Genomic DNA, 23,552 nt, shown 5'->3' with positions numbered 1-23,552 from the left:
AAAAAACCAAACCACTGAATACAGCATAAAGAGAGATCTGATAACTTTCTTGGGTGGCGTAAGCCAGGGAACCTTGTTGGCTAGGCTTACATAGGCCCTTGGGCCAATAACCTAGTACCTACCTATGAACCTATGATATGGTGCAATATTTTTGCAAAGGAGAAAGCCAAATTAATCACTACAAAAAACAGCCCCAAAGATACTTAAAGAGAAATACAGGCAAAGGCATCCAGATATGGAAAATTTCACAATACAAAAATTAAGATCTCAAAAAGGGAATGTAGAACAGTAGATTAGTAAAGCAGAAGTTAAAAAATAGAAGTTGAAATTATGAAATACCTCTGAAGTGAATGATTTAATGTAGAAAGTGTAACACAGGTTATATCACAGCAGGATGGAACAATGAGTCCCAAGTATAGAGAAACAAGAGGAGCAGGAGACACCTGAAGAGGAAATATGGACATGGGAATGAAAAAGAGATTTAATATGGTGCAGTATTTATGCTAAGGAGAAAGCAAAACTAATCAATGCAAAAAGAGCAGCACCAAAGATATTTGAAAAGTAATACAGGCGAAGGCATCCAGATATGGAACATTTTACAATACAAAAAATAATAAAACAAAGAGGAAATGTAGAAAAGAGGATTAGTAATGGAGACGTTAAAGAAATATAAACTGCGGTTATGAATTACTTGCAAAGTGAAGGATTTAGTGTAGAAAATCTAACTCTGATAATATCACAGCAGGATAGAGCAGTGGATCCCCAAGTTTAGGAGAAACCAGTGGAGCGAGAAACATCCAATCAAATGTCATATGAAGATACTTAGGAGCTTCCATAAGAAACCAGTACAAATGTTCGATTGGAGTTGCACAGCAAGGGAAGAAACACAAAACTGTGGCAATTCTAAGTCAGTGCTGTGGAGTGATAGGCCAGTGAGTTCCCGTATGAAAGAGCGATGGATGACACAGGATGAAACTGAAGAGAATGTGGCATAGGAAGATGCTCTGGAAATTTCTGTTGAATGCCTGCAAGAAATGGAGAACAAAGAATGTGCCTTCATTTTAGAAGAAAATGATCTAAGAGGAGTTGCTTGATTTAATATAGATAGACAGACATATTAAGATCAATGAAAGAAATAGACTACAGGAAGTCAGTAAAACTCAAAAAGATAGACATTTGATAAAACAAGTGAACACAGTAATTAGGACTGTTCCAAGAGATTCATGCAGTATATCAGACATAAATAGGATATGTTACTGTGCAGCTAAATTAATAACACATAAAATCTTACCACAAAAAGCACAAGGCAGTAAGGGAAATGAAGGGTAGAAATCAAACGCCATCATGAAAGTATCGAATAGAGAAAACTATAAAGAAGTTAAGACAAGAAGTGTCACTGTTATAAGAATATAGAAGAGCGAGCAACTCAACAAAAATACTCAGAAAGATGGACATGATAAAAACAATGCACAGTATCAGAACAGATCAGGATCTATCGTGCACTACCACAAATAAACAAAAATATTAGCACAGGCCAAAAAACTTAGAAGATATGCAAATAAATACAAAGGAAAAGTACAAAATAAGCAATTTATTGATGACCCAAAAAAGTTGGGTTCCTATCACAAAGTCGAACTTTTACAAGTTCGTAAAACATATGGTCGAGTCCATAAGTTCCAATTTGAAAAGTTCTCACGTTTGAATGGAAATCTCCATAAATGGAGATTTCCATTATGTTCAATGTGGTGTGATCTCGGAGTTGGTATATTTAAGTAGCAAGGGGTGGGGGTAGCACACAGGGGCTTGCCCCCCTGCTTACAACAATTTATTTTGTTGTATGTTGTTTTTTTATTTATTTTTTTTATGTAGTCGAAGTTCTGTAACTTGGAACATAATGGTTCGACCATTAGGTGTTCGGAGTTACGGAACTTCAACTATGTAATATAGACCTAAAAAGTTTTATAGAGAATTGGGAAACAGACCAAAAAGAATTGAAACACCCACAAAAAGGAAGAAATAAATTACATTTTGCAGAAATATATATGAAGATCTTGTGGAACATAACAAAGATGTTACATGGATAGAAAAAGTAAAGAAAATAATAAGTAGTTCAAATATACAGGATATGAAACTGGATGAAGTAACAGTCAAGAGAGATTGAAACAAAGTTAAGAAAAGCTCCTAACTGAAAAACCCAGATCCAGATGTAGTACCTAACTACTGACTGTATTAGCATCTTTACATGAAGATTTAACCATGAGTAATAACTATTTATATGCACACCCTGAACAGACACCAACCTAGTTAACAACAGGAAAATCAATACTCCTACTTAAGAGTGAACCTGCAAGCTATCCTAAACACTGCAGATGAGTAAGTTGCCTTCAGACGACATATAAGCAATACACTGGAACTGATGCTGACAGAGTTTATAGTTATTCAGAAGAAAACTCAATCATGGCAAAAGAACAAAAGGGTAACAAAAGAGAGTCATAGGAAACAAAGGATCATTTATTGTAAAACACAGTCATAATGGAAACTGTAAAAAGGGGAATAATCTAAGTATGGCATGGATAGACTACAAAAAAAGCATTTGACAGCATCCCACGGTCATGGATAAAAGAGTGCTTAAAAATATATAAGATACACCCTACACTGATCAGTTACATTACAGTGACCGTGAAACAGTGGAAAACTACTTTGCACTTAAGCCATGATAAAGGACAAATTATTATTCCAAGGACAAAAATTCAAAGGGGACTATTCCAGGGTGACTCTGTCACCACTGCTCTTTTGTATTGCCCTTAATCCATTAAGCTTTCTACTTAACAGATTAGGTCATGGCTACAACTTGGCTCACAGAAAATAACAAAATGTAAAGACTTCTCATTTTCTTTTTGTGGATGATTTAAGACTGTATAGTTTATCAGATGAGGAACTGAAACCACAACTGCAAGTGGTCAAAACTTTATAAAGATAATATAAGAATGTCATTTGGTCTTGATAAATGTGCAAAAGCAACCTTTAAAGCTGGAAAGTTACAGCATCAAGAAAACATCAGTTTGGGACAGGAATGTGAACCAAAAGAACTTGAGCAAGAGGGAGTGTATAAATATTTGGGAATTTATGAAGGATCAACAGTAAAACATAAAAAAATGCAAATAAAACTTAGTAAGCAGTATTTTAGAAGACTGAAATTAATACTGTAAACAGTGTTGACATTTAGGAACAAAGTCCAAGCTATAAACCAATTTGCTCTTCTTGTCCTAACTTACGGTTTTGGAGTGACTGACTGGCCCCAATAAGTGTTGGATCAGTTGTAGAGGAAAACAAGTAGGATGCTTTATGCTTATCAAAAGATTTATAAAAATCAGTTTATAACAATATATTCCCCATTCCGAAGGAAATATGGGCCTCCTCAAAATAGATTACATATATAGAGCTGCAATTGTACGACTGCATACATCTCTGCTGACCTCCCAAGACCCAAAAGTAGTGAAAGTTTTAAAACATAAGGAGAATAAATCTAAGATGACTTCTCTGTTTAGTTTAGCAGAAGCATATCTGTGTCAAGTAGGAATGGAAGTCAAACCAGAAGTAGATAAAAATCAGGCAGCAAATGAATGTGCCAAAAAGCAGAAGAAATAATATAAGGTGAAGGATCAGGTGAGAAGGCAAGAAATGTGGAAAATGCATAAATATTGTTGCAAGTATAGAAAACTCTTGGAACAACCTCATGTTGATCAGGATCAAATGCAGGAATGGTTAAGGAGAGGTGAATTTAAGCAAAAGATAAAAGGTTAATATTGGCAGCCCAAGATAGTGGACTACGTGCACGTTGGTTTACAAATTCCATTGAATATGTGGGATAAACAGATAAATGTAGGTTTTCTAAAACAGAATTGGAAACAGTTGCACACCTTGTTGCAGGCTGTAACATACTAATGACAGAAGGACTCTATAGTGAAAGGCATAGTAATGTGGCAAGACTGTTGCAATGGGGATTGTGCAAACATTATAATACTGAAATTGCTGAAAAAACATTTGAAACATGAGCCATAAAGCATTATAGAAAATTATGAGGTCTGTCTCACATGAATTCACCCATTACCAGCAGTTCAAAAAATAGATGTTAGAAAACCAGAAATAGAAGTCCATAAAAATAAACAAAAGTAGCATTGATCATTGAAACTGCTACATCCATTGATTATAGTGTCTTATGTACAGAGAGACACAAAGTCATAAAATATCAGAATTTGCAGGCAGAAATGAGGGCAATGTGGAGGAAGGATACCCAGGCAGTTCCTATAGTAGTAGGAGCAACAGGTCTTATAAAAAAGAATTAACAATCGTACTTAGATAAGCTACCGATACATGAAACACCATGTGAATTGCAGAACGAGTCATTGCGGGGCACATTGCAGGTGCTGCAAAGAACACTTCTGGCTAACATCAAAGACTGAAACAATACTAATTTCATGAACTATAATCATACTTTGACTTACCAATGGGGTGCCTTCCTTTCATGGTATTAGAAACCCAAAATACTTGGAGAAATTGAAAAAGGAACAAACCATAATAAAAGGAAGTGCATTAAATGTTGTTTTCTCTGCATACAATAATTAGCATCCTCAATCTTCATATCTAATGATATGTCAGGGCAGGTTGTTTTGCTGAGGAGTACAATCATCTTCTTTTGACCATTATTCATATTTCAGTGAGTTAGTCAAAGGAGTTTTCTTTTTTTTGTTTCTTTGTTTATTTGGCACCCTAAGGAGTATTTCCAACATGGTACACATATGCAGAGGGCTGTTACATGGGCTAACACAGATACAATGCCTTTCATGATTCACAGAACTGTACTAAAAAAGCTGTTTCTTTAAAATGCTAATTGACTGGAAGGTGTGTGTTAAATTTTAATTATTTCATGTACTAGTAACTGGGGAAATATATCACGTGATAGTTTTAAATTTAGTACTTAAAGATTATTCTGAATGTTATTTTTAATTCTGATGAAGTTCCATTATTGAAAATATGGAGAATGAAAGAGCTTAACCATTTTTTATTGTTTTAAGTGATTGTTTCTTCATTAAAGTTATTCACAACAGTATTTGGAGTCATACTGTCACATTTTGGCACCAGAGGCATTTGTGGTTATTTAGATTGACCACTAGTGTACTAGTGTGTACACTGAAGTTATGTGACTGTTTACTAAACATGGCAGGCATGGTGCAGTTATGTGACTGCTCACTAAACTTAATGTGTAGTTATGTGGGTGTGCAATAATCATGGTATGTGTCACTCATCCAGTCAGGATAAAACAGATGAGTATTCATGGGTTCTGTTCAAGCAGCTTTATTATGTACAAACACATCAGGATTAAGGCTTAATAACTTTAACTTAGATAAACTTATAAAAAAAAAACAGCTATTACACTCATACTTGCTCACACTCTGGCTGAACTCTCAAAATAGCACTGAAGCTAGCACATGATACACACACTATTCTGCATCCTCCCTATTTGAGAAAGGGGTCATGCAATATTGACGACATTAATTGACATGCAATCAATACAAATAATTCTTTGTCATGCAGTTATACAGAACTAAATACATATAGACAATTATGTTCCGGTTGCTGTGTATTTCACATTAGGTCTGGAAATATGACCAAATTGTGTTACATAGAAATTAGAATCAGGTCTAGCAACCGGGACTGTCTCTGCTGAATGTTCAACTTTGGGGACATCAGGAATGGAAGTAGAAGTTAAGACACATTCTGCAACAGGAACATTGTCTGGATTGCTCTGAGATCTAGAGTCTGTATCACAGGAACAATGCTGAAATATCGATTCTTATACAGGAAGAAGATGTCTGTGACTTCTCCTGTACTCACCACCCTCAGATTCTACAAGGTAGGATCTCGGCTCGGCACATATACCTGTTACTTGACTAATCTGGTTGAAACCTTTTGCAGTTTGTATCCTCACTGTCTCTCCTTCTTTTAATGGATAAAGAATTCTGCTCGATCTGTCATAGCTGGACTTCTGGAACAACCGCTTCCTGTATAATTGGGCTCTGATTGTTCTGCTGTTCTTAGCTTTAAGTCTCAACAAACTGAAACTGATAGGCAATGTTGTTCTGGTTTGCCTAGACAGAAGTCTCTGAGCAGGCAAGCCAAGTATATCATCACGGGTTATGTTTCTGGAATTGAGTAAATTCAAAAAATCATTGATATTATCATGCTTTGACTTCTCTAATAATTGCTTTGCACGCTGTACTGCACATTCAGCTAGTCCATTTAACTGTAGATATTCAGGACTGCTAGTAACATGTACAAAGTCCCATTCTTTTGCAAATTTCTGAAACAACTCACTGGCAAATTAGGTACCATTTGTCAGAAATAACTTTGCATGGACTACCATGGACTGAGAAATAATGTTTCAACTTGGTGAAAACAGCACTAGACTTAAGATTAGATAGTAAATCAATCTCAAACCAGTTCAAATAAGAGTCTACCAACACTAAGTAATGCTGATTGCTCCACTAGAAGATATCAGTGGCTACTGTTGACCAAGGTAGTTCAGGAACTTGACTTAGCTGAAGTGGTTCATTTTCCAAATGTGGTTTAGTACTATTGCACACTGAACAAGAAGAAAGCACTTTATCAATGTCTTTTACTAAAGAAGGCCAAAAGACTAGTCCTCTTGCCCTTCTTTTGGTAGGTTCAGAACCTGGGTGACCATGATGCAAAATCTGGATATATTCACATTGTAAGGAAGCAGGAACAACAATTATAGGACCTCTGAAAATAATACCATCTTCCATCAACATCTCATCTCTGTAAGAAAAATAAGTCTGTACTTCAGGTGGTACAGTAGATTGCTTTGACAGCCATCCAACATTAATGTAGTGGTTGAGTTTTTGCAAAATTGGATCAGTCTTTGTATGATCTCTCAGCTCATCAAGTCTTGTGGTAGAAAAATTGTACACTTCCATGACATCTAAGTCAAAATTCTTTGCATTAAGCTGTTCCATTGTATTTCTGGGCAATCTGGATAAGGTATCAGCCAGATAAAGAAGTTTGCCTTTCATATAGACCATTTTGAAGTTGCATTTTTGAAATTTAAGCATCGTTCTTTGTAATCTTGCTGGAGCTGAATGCATAGGCTTCTTTAAAATAGTTCAAGTCAAAGCTGTTGCACGGAGATGCAGAAATCTGGATACACAAAGTCTGTTAATATTCAACGTGGCTGCCTGCTAGGCACAACATCATACGCATCAACCTTTTCAACAATTACCGACACACCATCTACATAGAATGTAGAATTGCAGCTCTCTATGTGATCATCTTGCTTTTTTGAGTAACCTTTCATTACAACTGTGTGAGGTTTACTTGATTTACCAAACTTTTGAAAATAGTTCCATTTTTTATACTTGTGGCATTGCTGACCAAATGCTAAGTATTTTTCACGTTTAGACTCATGATTGGCACCACAATTGTGACAGTTAAAAATAAAGCTTGATTTGGGTTTTGCTAACTCACCCTTGTACTGCACTGAGCATGTCCTTTTCTTAGAACTTGCTGGAAAACTATGGGTTTTACCTGAGAAGCCTGCAGGGGTGGCACGTGCCATGTGCGTAGGCCTGCTTCTGCTAGCCACGTGTTGCATGCTGTCTACATTTGCTCTAGAGCCTGCTGAAACCATGCTGTTATCACTTGCAAGCATACTTGTGTGCTTTTCTGTAACTTCGTGGATTTGACAAATCTCAATAGTTTTGCTCAGCATTAAATCCTTGTCACAAAGCAACATTTTTCTCACTGCAGCACAATTAATACCACCCACAAGCTTGTCCTTTATTAACTCATCTTTTAAGTCACCAAACCTACACATTTTAGCTTTGTTTCTCAGGTCAGTAATATAAGCTGCAAAAGTTTCACATTGCTTTTGATCTCTTATGTAAAACAAATGCCTCTCTAAAGTAACATTTGTCTGGGGATTACATATTTCCCTGAATTTGTTTTTGCAACACTTGGAGTTTTCCCTTAATTCATTCTGTACAACAATATGATGGTTTTCACCTTCTCCCTCATATACCACTGGTGCATATACAAATAAATGCTCTCTTTCAATGGCCTCTTATCCAGCTAGGTCTAGCAAAATGAATGCCCTGTTGCATGCTTCTTTGTCAGAATAAGCTGCTTATATAAAAATATCATACTCTTGCTCAGATATTCTCCAGTTCTCTGAAATATTCTGATCAAATACAAGTGATGATGATTTTCAAAAGCCATCTGCCATATGAACATATACCAGTGAAGGCTTTTGCAAGTATACATGAACACACACACACACACATATATATATATATATATATATATATATATATATATATATATATATATATATACATATATACATATATATATATATATATATATATATATATATATATATATATACACACACACACACATATATATATATATATATATATATATATATATACATGCCAGAAATATATGCCATTATTTGTAACTATGCCCAATAGCACAACAAGCCTCTGAATAACTGAACTTTGTGAAATAAGTATCCCTGGTACAAGAATACTCTTGAAATTACTGTACTACAAGAAATCACCTCTTGTCAGTTTAAGAAACATTTTAAAATAACTGCACTGTGTGAATGAAATGGGCAGAAGAAGCTAAGAGTAAAAAAAAATTTGAAATAATTGCACTTTGCGAATAAACATATAAATAAAATACATAAAAATCAATGAATAAAAACATATACTCATGCTCCCCATTTAGTAACTATGTATGTGCGTAGATATAAGCATAAAAATATAATTAAAAAATATATAAAAGTTTAAGCAGTACACACTCAACAACTTAATGAATACATATATTCTGCCTAATAAATGCACATGTTGTCCACCTAATATATACATATGCTTTAATACATACATCTCAACAGATGCTTATTCATTGATTTTTTTTTATATATTTTATTTATATTTCTCCACATGTTCTTGTCTTTACATTTTGTTCATGTGGTTTTTAAACAGAGTTTTTCTGAACTTCAGCAATTAACTAAGGGCAAAACGCAACCATAGTAATTAATTGATTGCTGAGCGCTGAATTAACTTTGAGTAGTAGGATTGGTTGTTCTAGTAATGAATTAAAGTAGTTAAGTGCTGTTGCTGTTTGAATGAACTGTCTGATGAAGCAACGGTTAACATTGCGAAAGCGCTCACCATTTTGTATTAAAAAAGAAGATTTTACTTTGTCGTGGTTCAGCTTCTTTATTCCAGCTACCTTCCTACTGGGCACCTGTGTTTCAACATTTTCAACTTCTGGGCTGGTTTGGATTTATTTGTTTGATGCCTGTTTTATTTTAAACATGCTCATTTTGCATTTCTATGGTAATTCCAACCCCTTTATGTGCTTTTCTGATAACTGTTTTATCAAACATCTTAATTTTAAACATTTTGTTTAATGAATAAACTTTTCATGCCTCTCACTTGCTTAATAATGCAGTTTGTGCCCTTGTAATGCTCCATTTTATCTTTTTATAAAATAAATAATTTGTGTAAGATTTTATTACCTTTAGTTCATTACTGGCCCTTTTTTTGTGCTCAGTTCACTTAGTCTGCCTTCATTTTTTTAATTCTGCACTTCATAGCTCTGAATAGCAGTCTCTGGAATCCCAGTTATGACACCATGTCACTCGTCCAGTCAGGATAAAACAGATGAGCATTCATGGGTTCTGTTCAAGCAGCTTTATTATGTATAAACACATCAGAATCAAGGCTTAATAACTTTAACTTAGATAAACTTATAAACAAACTAGCTATTACACTCTTACATGCCCACTCTCTGGTTGCACTCTCAAAATGACATTGATGCTAGCACATACTTGCTATTTATATGCATGTGCTGTCCTTGGAAATGCTTCTTAAAGGCACAACATACACACACTATTCTACAGTATGTAAAGGACAGTAATGTAACTATGTGGTAAGCATGATGTGCAAAATGCAGTCATGCAGCTGTGCAATGAACGTGACTGCATATTGCACATGGTGGTCACAGTGCAGCTATGACTGTGGACTAAACATGGTGTGTAAATTGCTCTCATGTGACAGTGCACCAAACAAGGTGTGTACATGGTAGTTATGTGAATGCGCATTAATCATGCTGTGTACAGTACAGTTCTGTGACTGTTCAGTAAACACAATGTGTAGTTTTGTGGGTGTGCACTAATCATGGTGTGTACAGCACAATTATGTGACTGAGTGCTAAACGTGATATGTGCAATGTGGTTATGTGGCTGTGCACTGACCATGGTCTATATAGCAAAGTTATGTGACTGCTTACTAAACATGATGTGCATAGTGCAGTTATGTGACTGTGCATGAAACATGGTTTGCACAGTAAAGTTATGTGACTTTGCATTAAATATGGTGTACACAATGCAGTTTTGTGACTGTGCATTGCACATGGTGTGCACAGTGCAGTTATGTTACAGTATTCTAAACATGGTATGCACAGTGCAATCATGCAACTGGGTACTAAACATAGTGTGCACAGTGCAGTTATGTCTCTGTATACTAAGTATGGTGTGCACAATGCAGTTAAGGGAATGTACATTATGTTAACAAAATCCCCAGCTTGTGTTTTGACTAATTATTTATTCTGTTGGCTTTTATGGTGAAACCATGGATTTGCATTATGATGCAAAGCAGCCAAATGTCACAGACTTCAGTGCATAATGTACAGAGAATTTAGGTAATTATTTGTTTTTAGATTACCTGAAGTTGTTGCCCTTCATTCACTGTGGTAATATCATCTAATTCCTACATTGTTTTTTACTGTGTTAGTCTATATGGCATAATACTGCCATTTAAAAGTAAGCAGGATATTTAACTTCACATTGCCAACAATGAGCCAGACTGAAACCATGTTTAAAGACTGATGACACCAGCTGCAAATGCAACTGCATTTTAAGATTAAAAAATAGTTACCTGAAATGTTTATATGTTTTGATTCCATGATTACTAATATCAACTTGTTCTAACTCTGTTGTTATGCTCAGCATGTTTTTATCTGGTATGCATGTGTGTGTGTGTGTGTGTGTGTGTGTGTGTGTGTGTGTGTGTACAATCTCTGCTGGAATGTGTGTTTGTATTAGAAGGTAAAGGGGAAAAGCTGAAACACATAATCATTTCATTATATAACCATCCTGTAAGCTCTTAAGATTATCACCTCAAGAATGCAAGATATGAGGTGTCCCAATTCCTCATGGTAGCGGATATGAGATAGCCAAGTATCCTGAAAGGACTCACAGTAGCAGAGTCACAGAAGGGGACATGGAAGATATTTACTTACAGGCTGAGTGCCCACAATCATCAGTTGGTATCATAGCACACCTGAGTAATATTCATTGGAGGACAAAGTTTAGATGCCTGCCAGGATTACACTGCACTCTCTGTAGGATAGTGGATCAGAGACTGACAGAAAAATATATAAAAAAAAACAATGTGTTAAAATTGTGTTATTGAAAACCTAAAAAAGTGGAGTTTTGAATCAACTTTAATAATGCGAGTATTCCATTGAAACTTGTAATTAAAGTGTTAAATCCATTGATGGTAATGATGAACCTAAAAATAATAAGGCGGATTTGCAGTAAGCAGAAATATTATTAGTTACAACTGAAACAGAACTGGAAGTTTCATCACCATTACCCAAATGGTGATTCAAATCTGTTAATTTATTGAGTTAGTTTAGATACAGATAACCAAAAGAAAAGCAATATTTAATGTTTCTTTATTGTTTTCTTTTCTTGCAGTCAAAGCTGTTCAGAAATTTGTCATCAGAAGCTTGAAAAGGGGTAATTTCCATACTCATTTTGTAAATTTTATTATGTTAGGGACTCAGGATGGCCACTGCCAATGAACTGGGATTCTGTTCCTCCATTCTGAGATTTTGTGTCTTTTAAGTGTGCTGTGAATTTGCAGTGTGCTGTAACGTTTTATAAAAATAGTGCCTTGCTTGTATTTGTTATGTATTTCAAACCAATTGTGCATGTTTAGACTGAAGATGCTTTATCGTGTTTATATATTTTTCTTAGAAGTAAAATAATGCAGGAATACTGGCCAAGATTCAGAAAAAATATCACTGCCAGTGTTATTTGGCCAATACCATAGTGCCCAACTGTTTTCTGAATTGCCCTACCATGCTATCCAGATGCCTGTAATATTTCCAATGCAGAGCACATGGATAAATATCATTATCCCCATCCCCAGATTTTGCCACATTTGTTCATAGGTTCATAGGTGTTTACTAGGCTAACAAACACAAGGGCCTTTTAAGCCTAGCCATGCATCCCAAATCTCTGACAAGTTCTGATACCCTTGATAAGTGTAAGCATGGGCCTGGGAGACAAACCATTTACAGGATACCTGTTTTCATTAGAGATATTGGTGCCAAACCAGGGATGAATTTCCGGTTTCCCATCCAGTTGTCCAAGTTGCACTTGAATTGGGTTAGGGAGGAACTCTGCTTCACATGGATGGGGCGCCTGTTCCATAGACAGGATGGTCTCTGTGATACATACCTATCTCTCCAGCAGGTCCTATTTATATCACAGGCAAGGTTTATGTCTTTAGAATGGGTGATTCTGGTACTGTTTGTTTTGTGGATATGTAGGAGGTCCATCAGAGTGGGGTCTGACAATGCCCTGTATACCAGGCATAGATCTCCTCTCAAAAGCCTGTAGGAGACAGAATACAGGGATACGGCTTCATCAGTGAGAATTCTGTCCACAATGTGGGCCACTGCCTTTGTACTACCCTAGCAGTGCTGTGGTCTCTGAATTGCTTGAGCTTAAGGCACTGCACTGTGCAGTCCTACCATAAATTGGATTGTGCAGTATGCTCAATTATTCAGAGCTGCTCATCACGTGGTGATGATGCCAGAGAGTTTGAGAGATTTTACCTGAATCTGAGGCCATTCTTAGAAAAAAATGAAATTAAATATTTTTTGTACTTGTATTGCTTCATTTCATTGCATTCTCAAAGATTTCTGTGCTATATATTTTTCCCTGCACTTGCTAAGAATTTTAAGTTGCATTCTTCCACTGCTGTAAAGGTTGTTGTTCTGCAATTGTAGTACTCTAAATACATTGTATCTACTGTTTTCAGTGCTTTTAGGAATCTATTTTTGTGGTTCCCTAACACTTGGACTGCAAACCAATCATTTTACATTAAGAGGGTCAAAGACTGCACTCTTGCAACAGGAGAGGGCTGATTTCACTTATCTAACATGGAAATTGCTGGTGGAAAGCTTATTGAGTGCTTACTCAATTGGCCTGTGGACATACTTACTTTGAAACTTACTTTTTTCTGCTTGTACATAAGCCTCACATTTACCAGATGCCACTCACAGAGGCAGTTAGTGGTGCTCTGTATGTATGTATGTATATATATATATATATATATATATATATATATATATATATATAACCACAGTATCCCTTCGTAGCAGCAAATCTGGATAACGGTTCAAAAAATTCAAGTACTTCTAACAGCAAGTCCAGCAAATCACAGATGAAAAGAGTGTAATTCAAAAAACTTTTATTCCAAACACAGAGAACATACGTAAGCGCTTTCACGGATCCAACCGCTTCATCAGACGTAACAGTTCAAAGAACTTACTTGATAGTATTTATACAAAATTCAAATCCTTAATTGATTAATTGCTGAATCCATTTACTTTAACAGTAGATGATAGAGTCAAAGAGCTGGTAGGTGAAGGCCCAAGTTTTGTATATAAAAACAATAAGACACTTAAACAGCAACTCTGTTATCGGAATTTGATAAGTACAAATCCCACTAATGGACTATCAACATGGTTTGTTGGGACCAAAAAATGTAATAATTGCAAACAATGTATATATGTGGATGAGTCACGATACTTCAGGCATCCTGAAACCAGAAGATTATGGGAGCTTAAAGTGAATGGATCATGTGATTCTAAAAATCTAGTATATGTAGCATATTGCATAAAATGCTTTCGATTTTATGTGGGTAAGACTAATCGCACACTGAAAGAGCGTATCAGAGACCATTATTATAGTATAGCTAGGAAGGAAGAATATAATGCGCTGGCACGACATATTATTCAAGAAGGTCCTACACATACTTTTCAGTTTCAGATACTACATATACAATACATCAATCTTAGGTTAGGTAATATAGTGAATGATACAGAGTGCACTGAATTAGAATGGATTTTTAGGCTAGGTGCGCATAGGGGCTATGGAATGAATGACATGATATCTATTAAGCCCATACTAAGAGCTAGACACCTTAGATAATAGATTTTACATTTTTTGCACTCTTTATAAAAGGGAATATTTATATCTTTATAGTATTTTCTATAGTATTTTCATAGTTTTTAGAAGTTTTTAGATGTTTTTATTATAATTGTTGTATTATAAGTTGCTTTAAATATATTATAATGTTACTATGTTAGGCAAATATACTAGATTATGCATGAGCACTTTAAATGGATTCAGCAATTAATCAATTAAGGATTTGAATTTTGTATAAATACTATCAAGTAAGTTCTTTGAACTGTTACGTCTGATGAAGCGGTTGGATCCGTGAAAGCGCTTACGTATGTTCTCTGTGTTTGGAATAAAAGTTTTTTGAATTACACTCTTTTCATCTGTGATTTGCTGGACTTGCTGTTAGAAGTACTTGAATTTTTTGAACCGTTATCCAGATTTGCTGCTACGAAGGGATACTGTGGTTATACTACTTTTTGGGTTTGTGTGTGCTGATATATATCTTTCATGGATGTGTTGGCAGTGGCAGCAACTGGAGCAACAAAGGATATGGAAGGTACGAACATCAATATGAGACTCAATGGTTTGCTAGCATCTACAGCGAATCCATTATTGGATATGGATGCTAGTAATTTTGATGCAGTACAAGAAATGACTAATGTTAACAAACAGGATATCTTACAACTCAAGAGGAATCTTGAAAATGATATTTATAAATTTAAGCGACTACAGTGCCAACGTTTTCACTTAGAAGCATGTTTAAAACTGAATATAGTACCGAGGGGTCTCCGAGTTTTAAGCATGCCTTCTTATGGTACTGTTTACACTGATTTGCTTGTTAAATGGCAGAAAATCAATTTAAATACTAGCAAGGCTTATATGAGCTTGCTCGTGGAATTCTTTCAACCTATGGAAAATGAGCTACGTGAAGGAATTGTTTTACAACAAAAAGATTTATTGGAAGTAAATGGCGAAGGTCCAACGGAAGTGTTTATGCAAGAAACTATAGAGCGGGTGAACCGCTATGAAGCAAGGCTGCTAGAATACAAGAAAAAGAAAATTGCAAGGGATCTGAATGATTTTTCGAAGCAGCAAGTTTTCCTGTGGCCAAGAGATGATGTCACTAATACGAGACAAGGTCCGGTTACCTACGCTCAGCGTGTGCAAGGAGGTCAAAGAGGGAGAGATGAAGGTAGTACAGAGGCACGCCAAGATCGGATGAGAAAGAGAGATGGGTCGGAGAAACATCAATATGACAAACAACACGCTGATAATCACAGCAATGTCGGCGAAGGAACTATGGGTACTAATTTGCCAACGCAACCTGAAGCAAGTAATTTTACTTGCTCTAACCCCTTGGAAGTACCAACTAGCGATAATAGTGTTCCTAGGTTGAATATGGATACCAGAAGAAAAACAATACATGAAGAAAATGCCCCCTCGGTTTTTCCATTTCCAATACGAGCAGGGCGGAAGAATTCAATAGAGACAGATATTATGAGAGGGCAGAAGCGCAAGGAAGCGCCTCAACAGTTACAAACAATAAAGAAAATGTGGACACCAAAAACCTGATATGGAATATTTCTTCCTATGAACCAACAGAACTTGAATTGAACATTCTTAAAAAAGGTTTGGGCTTTATACCTACCACGAACATTGATGTGAGTGATTGTTTAATATCTGTACGTTTATTTGCTAGAAGGCTGGCATTGAAGCTTTCTTTAGGTTCTAATGATAATACACTGTCTAATTTGAAAAAAAGAAGTGATTTTCTTCCTTTTTTACCTGCAAATATAGACTTGTTTATTAAAGCAGTAGAAAATGAAGTCTATAAAGATAGCATGTTTAATACAGGGTTGCTAGAACCTAATGTGACCAAATTAGAGATGCAAGCCATCTATAAATTGAAAAATAATTATAACATAGCAATAAGACCTGCAGACAAAGGTGGGCCAACTGTGATTATGGATTGTTCTTATTACGTGGATACAATGCATGAAATGTTGAGCACAGAAGCCTATGAGGAAATGCCTATTGAAAATGTATATGTAGTATTAGAAAATGTGAATAGAGCACTCAAGGAATGTTTGAATTTACAAATTATTACAAGGGACTTATATAACTATTTTATGGTTGACTTCCCTGTTATTCCACAATTACACGGTCTGCCCAAGATCCATAAACATCCAAAATTTCCTAAATTTAGACCCATTGTTGCCGGTGCAGGCTGGGTGACTGAAGGTATGTCAATTTACTTGGATCAACAGCTGAAACAGCAGTTACAGTTATACAAACATGTCTTGATTGATACTGCACATTTTTTGCAAGATTTATACATGTTTTTACAAGAATATGATAAACCCTTTGATTTGATTTTAGTTACGTTAGATGTGGAATCATTATTCACAAGTATTCCTAATGACAAAGGGTTGTTTATATTAAAAGGCCTTTTAGAAATCGATGGTGGCATGGATACTATAAAAACAGATTTTATATGCTTCTTATTGGAATTGGTATTAGAGAATAACTTGTTCCTATTCCAGGGCAAGTTATATCGACAAAACCAGGGCGTGGCAATGGGGACAAGTTGCGCTAATGCATATGCCAATTTAATAATGGTAGCATGGGAACAACAGCACTTGTTGGATCACCCGAGTATTTTATTTCATCGACGGTTTGTCGATGATCTTTTTCTTCTCTGGAAGGGTAGTGTCATGGAATTGAAAGCTTTTCTAACATATATAAATTTAAATAGTGATTTCTTGAAATTCACGATGGAGTACTCTAATACTTCCATTAACTTTTTGGACGTTAACCTTCGGGTTGTCCAAGGTACCATTGTTACTAATGTATATAGGAAGCCCTGTTACTGTCCTAATTTTTTACATCGCAGTAGTATGCATAATCCTACTATATTTAATAATATAGTTAGAGGGCAAGCCTATAGGCTATCTAGACTTTGTTGCAATGACAGGATGCTGACTGATGAACTGTCAAGATTAAAATCCGACTTTATTTATAGAGGTTATGAAAGTAAGGATGTTGATAATATTTGTAAACAAGTTATTGCACAAAGGAATATACAAACTAGACCATATTTTTCAAATAATCCTTACAAGAGAAGAGAATATGTTAACAAAGATAAAAGGGACCTCAGCCTTGTTATACCTTATGGGAATAATATCCATAAGGTTAAAGAAGCTATAAGCAAATGTTGGAACATTTTAACAGTAGATGATAGAGTCAAAGAGCTGGTAGGTGAAGGCCCAAGTTTTGTATATAAAAATAATAAGACACTTAAACAGCAACTCTGTTATCGGAATTTGATAAGTACAAATCCCACTAATGGACTATCAACATGGTTTAATGGGACTAAAAAATGTAATAATTGCAAACAATGTGTATATGTGGATGAGTCACGATACTTCAGGCATCCTGAAACCAGAAGACTATGGGAGCTTAAAGTGAATGGATCATGTGATTCTAAAAATCTAGTATATGTAGCATATTGCATAAAATGTTTTCGATTTTATGTGGGTAAGACTAATCGCACACTGAAAGAGCGTATCAGAGACCATTATTATAGTATAGCTAGGAAGGAAGAATATAATGCGCTGGCACGACATATTATTCAAGAAGGTCCTACACATACTTTTCAGTTTCAGATATTACATATACAATATATCAATCTTAGGTTAGGTAATATAGTGAATGATACAGAGTGCACAGAATTAGAATGGATTTTTAGGCTAGGTGCGCATAGGGGCTATGGAATGAATGACATGATATCTATTAAGCCCATATTAAGAGCTAGACACCTTAGATAATAGATTTTACATTTGTTGCACTCTTTACAAAAGGGAATATTTATATTTTTATAGTATTTTCTATAGTATTTTCATAATTTTTAGAAGTTTTTAGATGTTTTTATTATAATTGATGTATTATAAGTTGCTTTAAATATATTATAATGTTACTACGTTAGGTAAATGCACTAGATTATGCATGAGCACTTTAAATGAATTCAGCAATTAATCAATTAAGGGTTTGAATTTTGTATAAATACAATCAAGTAAGTTCTTTGAACTGTTACGTCTGATGAAGCGGTTGGATCCGTGAAAGCGCTTACGTATGTTCTTTGTGTTTGGAATAAAAGTTTTTTGAACTACACTCTTTTCATCTGAGATTTGCTGGACTTGCTGCTAGAAGTACTTGAATTTTTTGAACCGTTATTCAGATTTGCTGCTACGAAGGGATACTGTGGTTATACTACTTTTTGGGTTTGTGTGTGCTGATATATATATATATATATATATATATATGGATCCCCTTCACTTCACCGAAACACTAGAAGACCGACACTCTACAGAAGGAGACGAGAAGACCGACGACTCAGATGACCGACAAGGTGAGAACCCGACGGACTCGGTAAGTGTGCGATAGAGTGAGGGATTTAGTGTTAGGGAGCGGACAGGTAAGTGTGAGATAGTGGGGGACTGTAGTTTTAGGGGCGGGTTAAGTGAGTTAGGGTTAGGGTGCGGGTAGGGTAAGTGTGCGATAGTGATGGACTATATGTTTAAGGGTGGGTTAAGTGAGTTAGGGTTAGGGTGCAGGTAGGGTGTGTGTGCGATAGTGACGGACTGTAGGTTTAGGGGTGGGTTAAGTGAGTTAGGGTGCAGGTAGGGTAAGTGTGCGGTTGTGTCGGACCTTAGGGTTAGGGTTTGGGTTAAGGTTAGTGCATGTATAGTTGTGTGTAATGTGTAGTTTACGTTTTGTGTGTCGGTGTTTTGGGTGTAGGTGTTATGGTGTTAGGTTTTGTGCGTTGTCGGTATTGTGTGTTGTCGGTCTTTTGGTGTCGGCGTTGTGGCATGTCGGTGTAGTGAAGGGGATCCATATATATATATATATATATATATATATATATATATATATATATATATGCAACCATTAGAAGTTCTACTTTTCCCTATAAAAAACTACCTCTGAAATTTTCCACAGTCCCATGCTATTCAAGGAGCAATTAGTCTGCGCACTGAGCAATGTTGCCACATTTAGTTATCATTATTATAGCATTCAGAACATTTATTGCTCAAAGAGAAATTGGTTTGTGTACTGGGCAGTTTTGCTGTAGATTTCACTAAGAAAGCACCTATCCCTCATCTGCTTGCAACCACCCCCATTTTATTCCCTTGCAAAGCACATATTAAGGATCTGCAACCATGGATAGTAACTTTCCTGCTATCTCTCCATCTAGCTTGGTAGACATAGGCATCATGAGGCAAAGTAGCAATTCTGTTATGTACACTGATAACCACTTAATTCTGAAGCAAACAAATACAGTATATGAGAGATGTAGTTACACAATGTCACTTGAGGTAAGACTCTCACACACAGACACAAAAAGTGCCAAACAGGTTGTCACCACACACACACACTGAAACACACACACACACACACACACACACACACACACACACACACACACACACACACACACACACACACACACACACACACCCACACACACACACACACACACACACACACACACACACACACACAACACTCACTGCACTTACAAAGAACCAGACACATAGGCCCACATAAGTGGAGGTGTTCTCGTGTAACTTACCCAAACCTCAAAGTCTTTACAAACTTTTCATGCACACAAACAACACAACTCCCACCACAACACACAAGACTACATCTCATAGTGTCTCAGTTAGCAAGCCCATAAGGTGTTAACACCACACAACCCAATATTTTGGTCATAAGACTCCCTATTGTGAGACTCACTGATGTCCTTCTCACTGGGCTGGATAAGGACAAGGTTACACTTTTTTGTCTGTTAGGGTCTAGGATTCTCCATATCATGCAAGCACTCAGTCACTAAATCCTAAGTAGCAGTATGACTCAGTCATAGTCCCTGTTGGTGTAAATGACCTGAGACCTACCTTCCTGGACTATATGAAAAGAGAAAGAGAGAAGTGGCTGTCAGAATATGTGTCACAGGTGGGTATGAGCCTAGCATTGAGCAGCATTCTACCATCTTCAAGACTGAGGGCCCAGTACTAACAGAAAATGATTGCCTTTAATAATTGGTTTAACTACTGGTGCCATTCCAAAGGGGTCCAATATTTGCCAGCCTGGGAGAACATGATTGACAAGCTATGCTGCTTTGCCAAGGATAGTCTTCATATGTCACAACTAGGCTTTTGGATATTTGCCAAAACATTATCTCTATAGTGCCTTTTTAAGGCACTACCAAACAGACAAACATTTGAACATGGCAAAATTTACTCAAGATAAGCTAAAGGTATTACCACTCAATGCAAGGAGTCTCAAAAAGAAATTACACTCTCTGGAATCACTCCTCACCCTGGAGAATGTTGATGTCTGTGCAGTTACTGAAACATAGTTCAAAATGTAGGAAACACTCTGGCAGTGCAAGGCTATTATGCCTTTTACAATTTCCAAACACCCATTCCGCATGAAAGGGCAAAAGGTGGAGGTGTATCCATCTACATAAAGGATAAGCACACCTCAAGACTGGTCAAACAATATGACAGACTTGAGTTACTTCATGTCCAACTAACCACAGGAAAAACTTCTTACCATACCCTTCCAGCTACAGGTCTCCCACCATGAATGAAAATAAGCATACATCATACATCACTTACCTTTCAGCCCAATACCATCCTCATGGGTGATTTCAACTACCCCCTCCATTAACTGGGAAGCATACATGATCATTACTATGCAGGCTCAAAGATTTCTATACTTTGTCAGTACAAATGCCCTGGAGCAGCTAGTCTGCACTCCCACTAAGGGTAAAAATATCCTTGACCTGGTACTCACAAATATGGGAAAGTGTTGTACCCCCCCTCCCACACACACACACACACACACACACACACACACACACACACACACACACACACACACACACACACACACACACACACACACACACACACACACACACGTGTGATCTCCTCATTGGTTAGATCAGATCACAAAGCAGTCTCTCTCTTGAAATAAATATAAAACTAGAACCTCCACCTAACCCCAAAACCTTTAAGAACTATTATAAGGCAAACTATCTCCTATTAAGTGATAGCATACTTACTTTCCAAGCTCCCCCAAAACCAAAAAATACAGAAGCCTATGCAGGGGCATACACAAAAGTCCTGTATGACTACGTAAACAACTGTACAGAAACAGGACAAACAGCAAAAGCAAGCCACCATGGTGCACCCCTGGTATAAAAAGGTTGTACAACCAAAAAGGAAAACCAATTTAAGAAGTAAGACAGAAGATGTGCGCAACAAAGCAAACACTTCCTCATTTGACTAAACAAGCAAATCAGGGGACTAGTCAAGTCTACAAAAGCAAATTTTGTAACAAAAATAGCCTCCCAAGCTAAGGATAAGTATAATGGATTTTTCAGTTATGTCCTTTGTCTTAAGAGTAACACCCAACAAATGTGTGGAGTTAGTTTTAGTTGGCATCATGTATACTCAGCCAGAAGATATAGCAAATCTGCTGGCTGATAAATTCAGCTCAAATTTCCCCTCCCCATCACCTCCAGTTACCCCCCCCAAGAAATACCCTCCACCATTACTCTTTTAGTTATCACCAAAGAACAGGTTGCCACTGCACCTTCTAAAGCTAAAAACATGAGTTTGATGGGTACTGAAAATATCCCAGGATGCCTCTTAAATAGCTTGAAACAGGACCTATCAGGCCCACTAGTATCTCTGTTGAACCACAGCCTGCACACTCCATTTGATACTTTGGAGTGGAGGACAGCAACAATCATCCTTCTGCATAACGGGGATCATCTAAAGACCCTGGAAATTACAGACCCATAAGTTTGACTAGTCTTGTATGCAAGGCCATGGAAAGAATAATCATGGACCTGATAAATAATGACAAAGGGAACCTCCAAACAGTGAACCCAACCCAGTTTGGCTTTGTCAAGGGCAGGTCATTCATGGTCAGTCTGATGGACTTCTTTGAGAAAGTCACTATGGCCATAGATGAGAGTAAAACAGTGCATACTACCTACCATGACCTGGCTAAGGCATTTGACACAATTCTGGACTCACGTTCTATAGATGAACTCACAAAACTGGGTATCCCTACACTACCCGATGGACAGCCAAATGGCTAACAGACAGGACACATTGTTAAAGAGGGAGAATCCAGATCCACCAAGTGTTCAGTTAATAGTAGTGTGCCACATGGCTCAGTGCTGGCACCTATCCTATTTTGAATATACTTCTCAGAAGTCAAGGCTACTGTAAAAGGCCTTTGGCTGGCCAGGTTTGCTGATGACTGCAAGTTGGAGGCAATCATTGAATCTCCCATTGATGCAGGTATCCTTTAAAAGGGTCTGATTCAGACAAATGATGGGTGCCAGAGCAATGACCTAAAACCCAATACTAAAAAATGCATACTTATACCCATTCAGAAGTCAAATACCCTTTAAAATTACAACATTAACAGCACACCCCTAGGAGTGGACTCAGAGGTGTGAAATATAGGTAGACAGGTAGATAGTAGCCTGAACTTTGACCATCATGTGTCCACATTGATGGGAAAGCCCTTCCCTTCTATGTGGCACAGCTTATAAGTAAAAGCATGGCACCCATATCCAAGGAAGTTATAGTCCCACTGTACTCGACCCTCATCAGACTAATAACTGAGTACTATGGGCCTTGCAGCATGTACTTGACCAGGCATTGCAATAGCTATAGTGGCCCAGAGGATTCTTACAAAAAATACGGGGTGTAAACAACATCTACTATGCAGATCAACTACAAATCTATCCCTTTACTCTGTCTTCTACTGACTTTTAAGGGGTGATCTGTTCCTAACCTACAAGGCACTCTCAAATCCAGCCCTGATGGAACTGTTAAACATTTGCAACACAAATTGCATGAGGACCACACAATCTAAGGATCTAAACCTGGGCTGTGACACAAACATACATGCTGGAGAGACAAATATGTGTCTCGGAGATTACCTCTTCTCTGGAATAGGCTTCCTATTCACATAAAGCAGACCCCTTCCCTGTTGCTCTTCAAAAACTATAAATTCACTTCTGTGGTGGCACCCATGCCCTTAGAAACAGACCTAAGCCATCCACTAGCCCTTAAAGTTTGAAAATCCAGTAAATTTGGGTAAAAATGGT

General features: G+C 36.8%; 1 protein-coding gene across 1 annotated transcript in view; it reads left to right on the top strand.

Annotated features, from left to right (window-relative positions):
• PDZD7 (PDZ domain containing 7) overlaps window positions 1–23,552 on the top strand; it is an 809,774-nt gene that overhangs the window by 275,982 nt on the left and 510,240 nt on the right. Inside the window, exon 10 of the mRNA XM_044056491.1 lies at window positions 11,852–11,893. Coding sequence (XP_043912426.1) covers window positions 11,852–11,893 — 42 coding nt within the window. The remainder of the gene's footprint in view (window positions 1–11,851; window positions 11,894–23,552) is intronic.

Source organism: Protopterus annectens, chromosome 14.part0, assembly GCF_019279795.1.
Source record: "Protopterus annectens isolate FY-2018-M chromosome 14.part0, PAN1.0, whole genome shotgun sequence".
Classification (NCBI taxonomy): domain Eukaryota; kingdom Metazoa; phylum Chordata; order Ceratodontiformes; family Protopteridae; genus Protopterus; species Protopterus annectens.
This window is presented reverse-complemented; position numbering and strand designations above follow the sequence as displayed.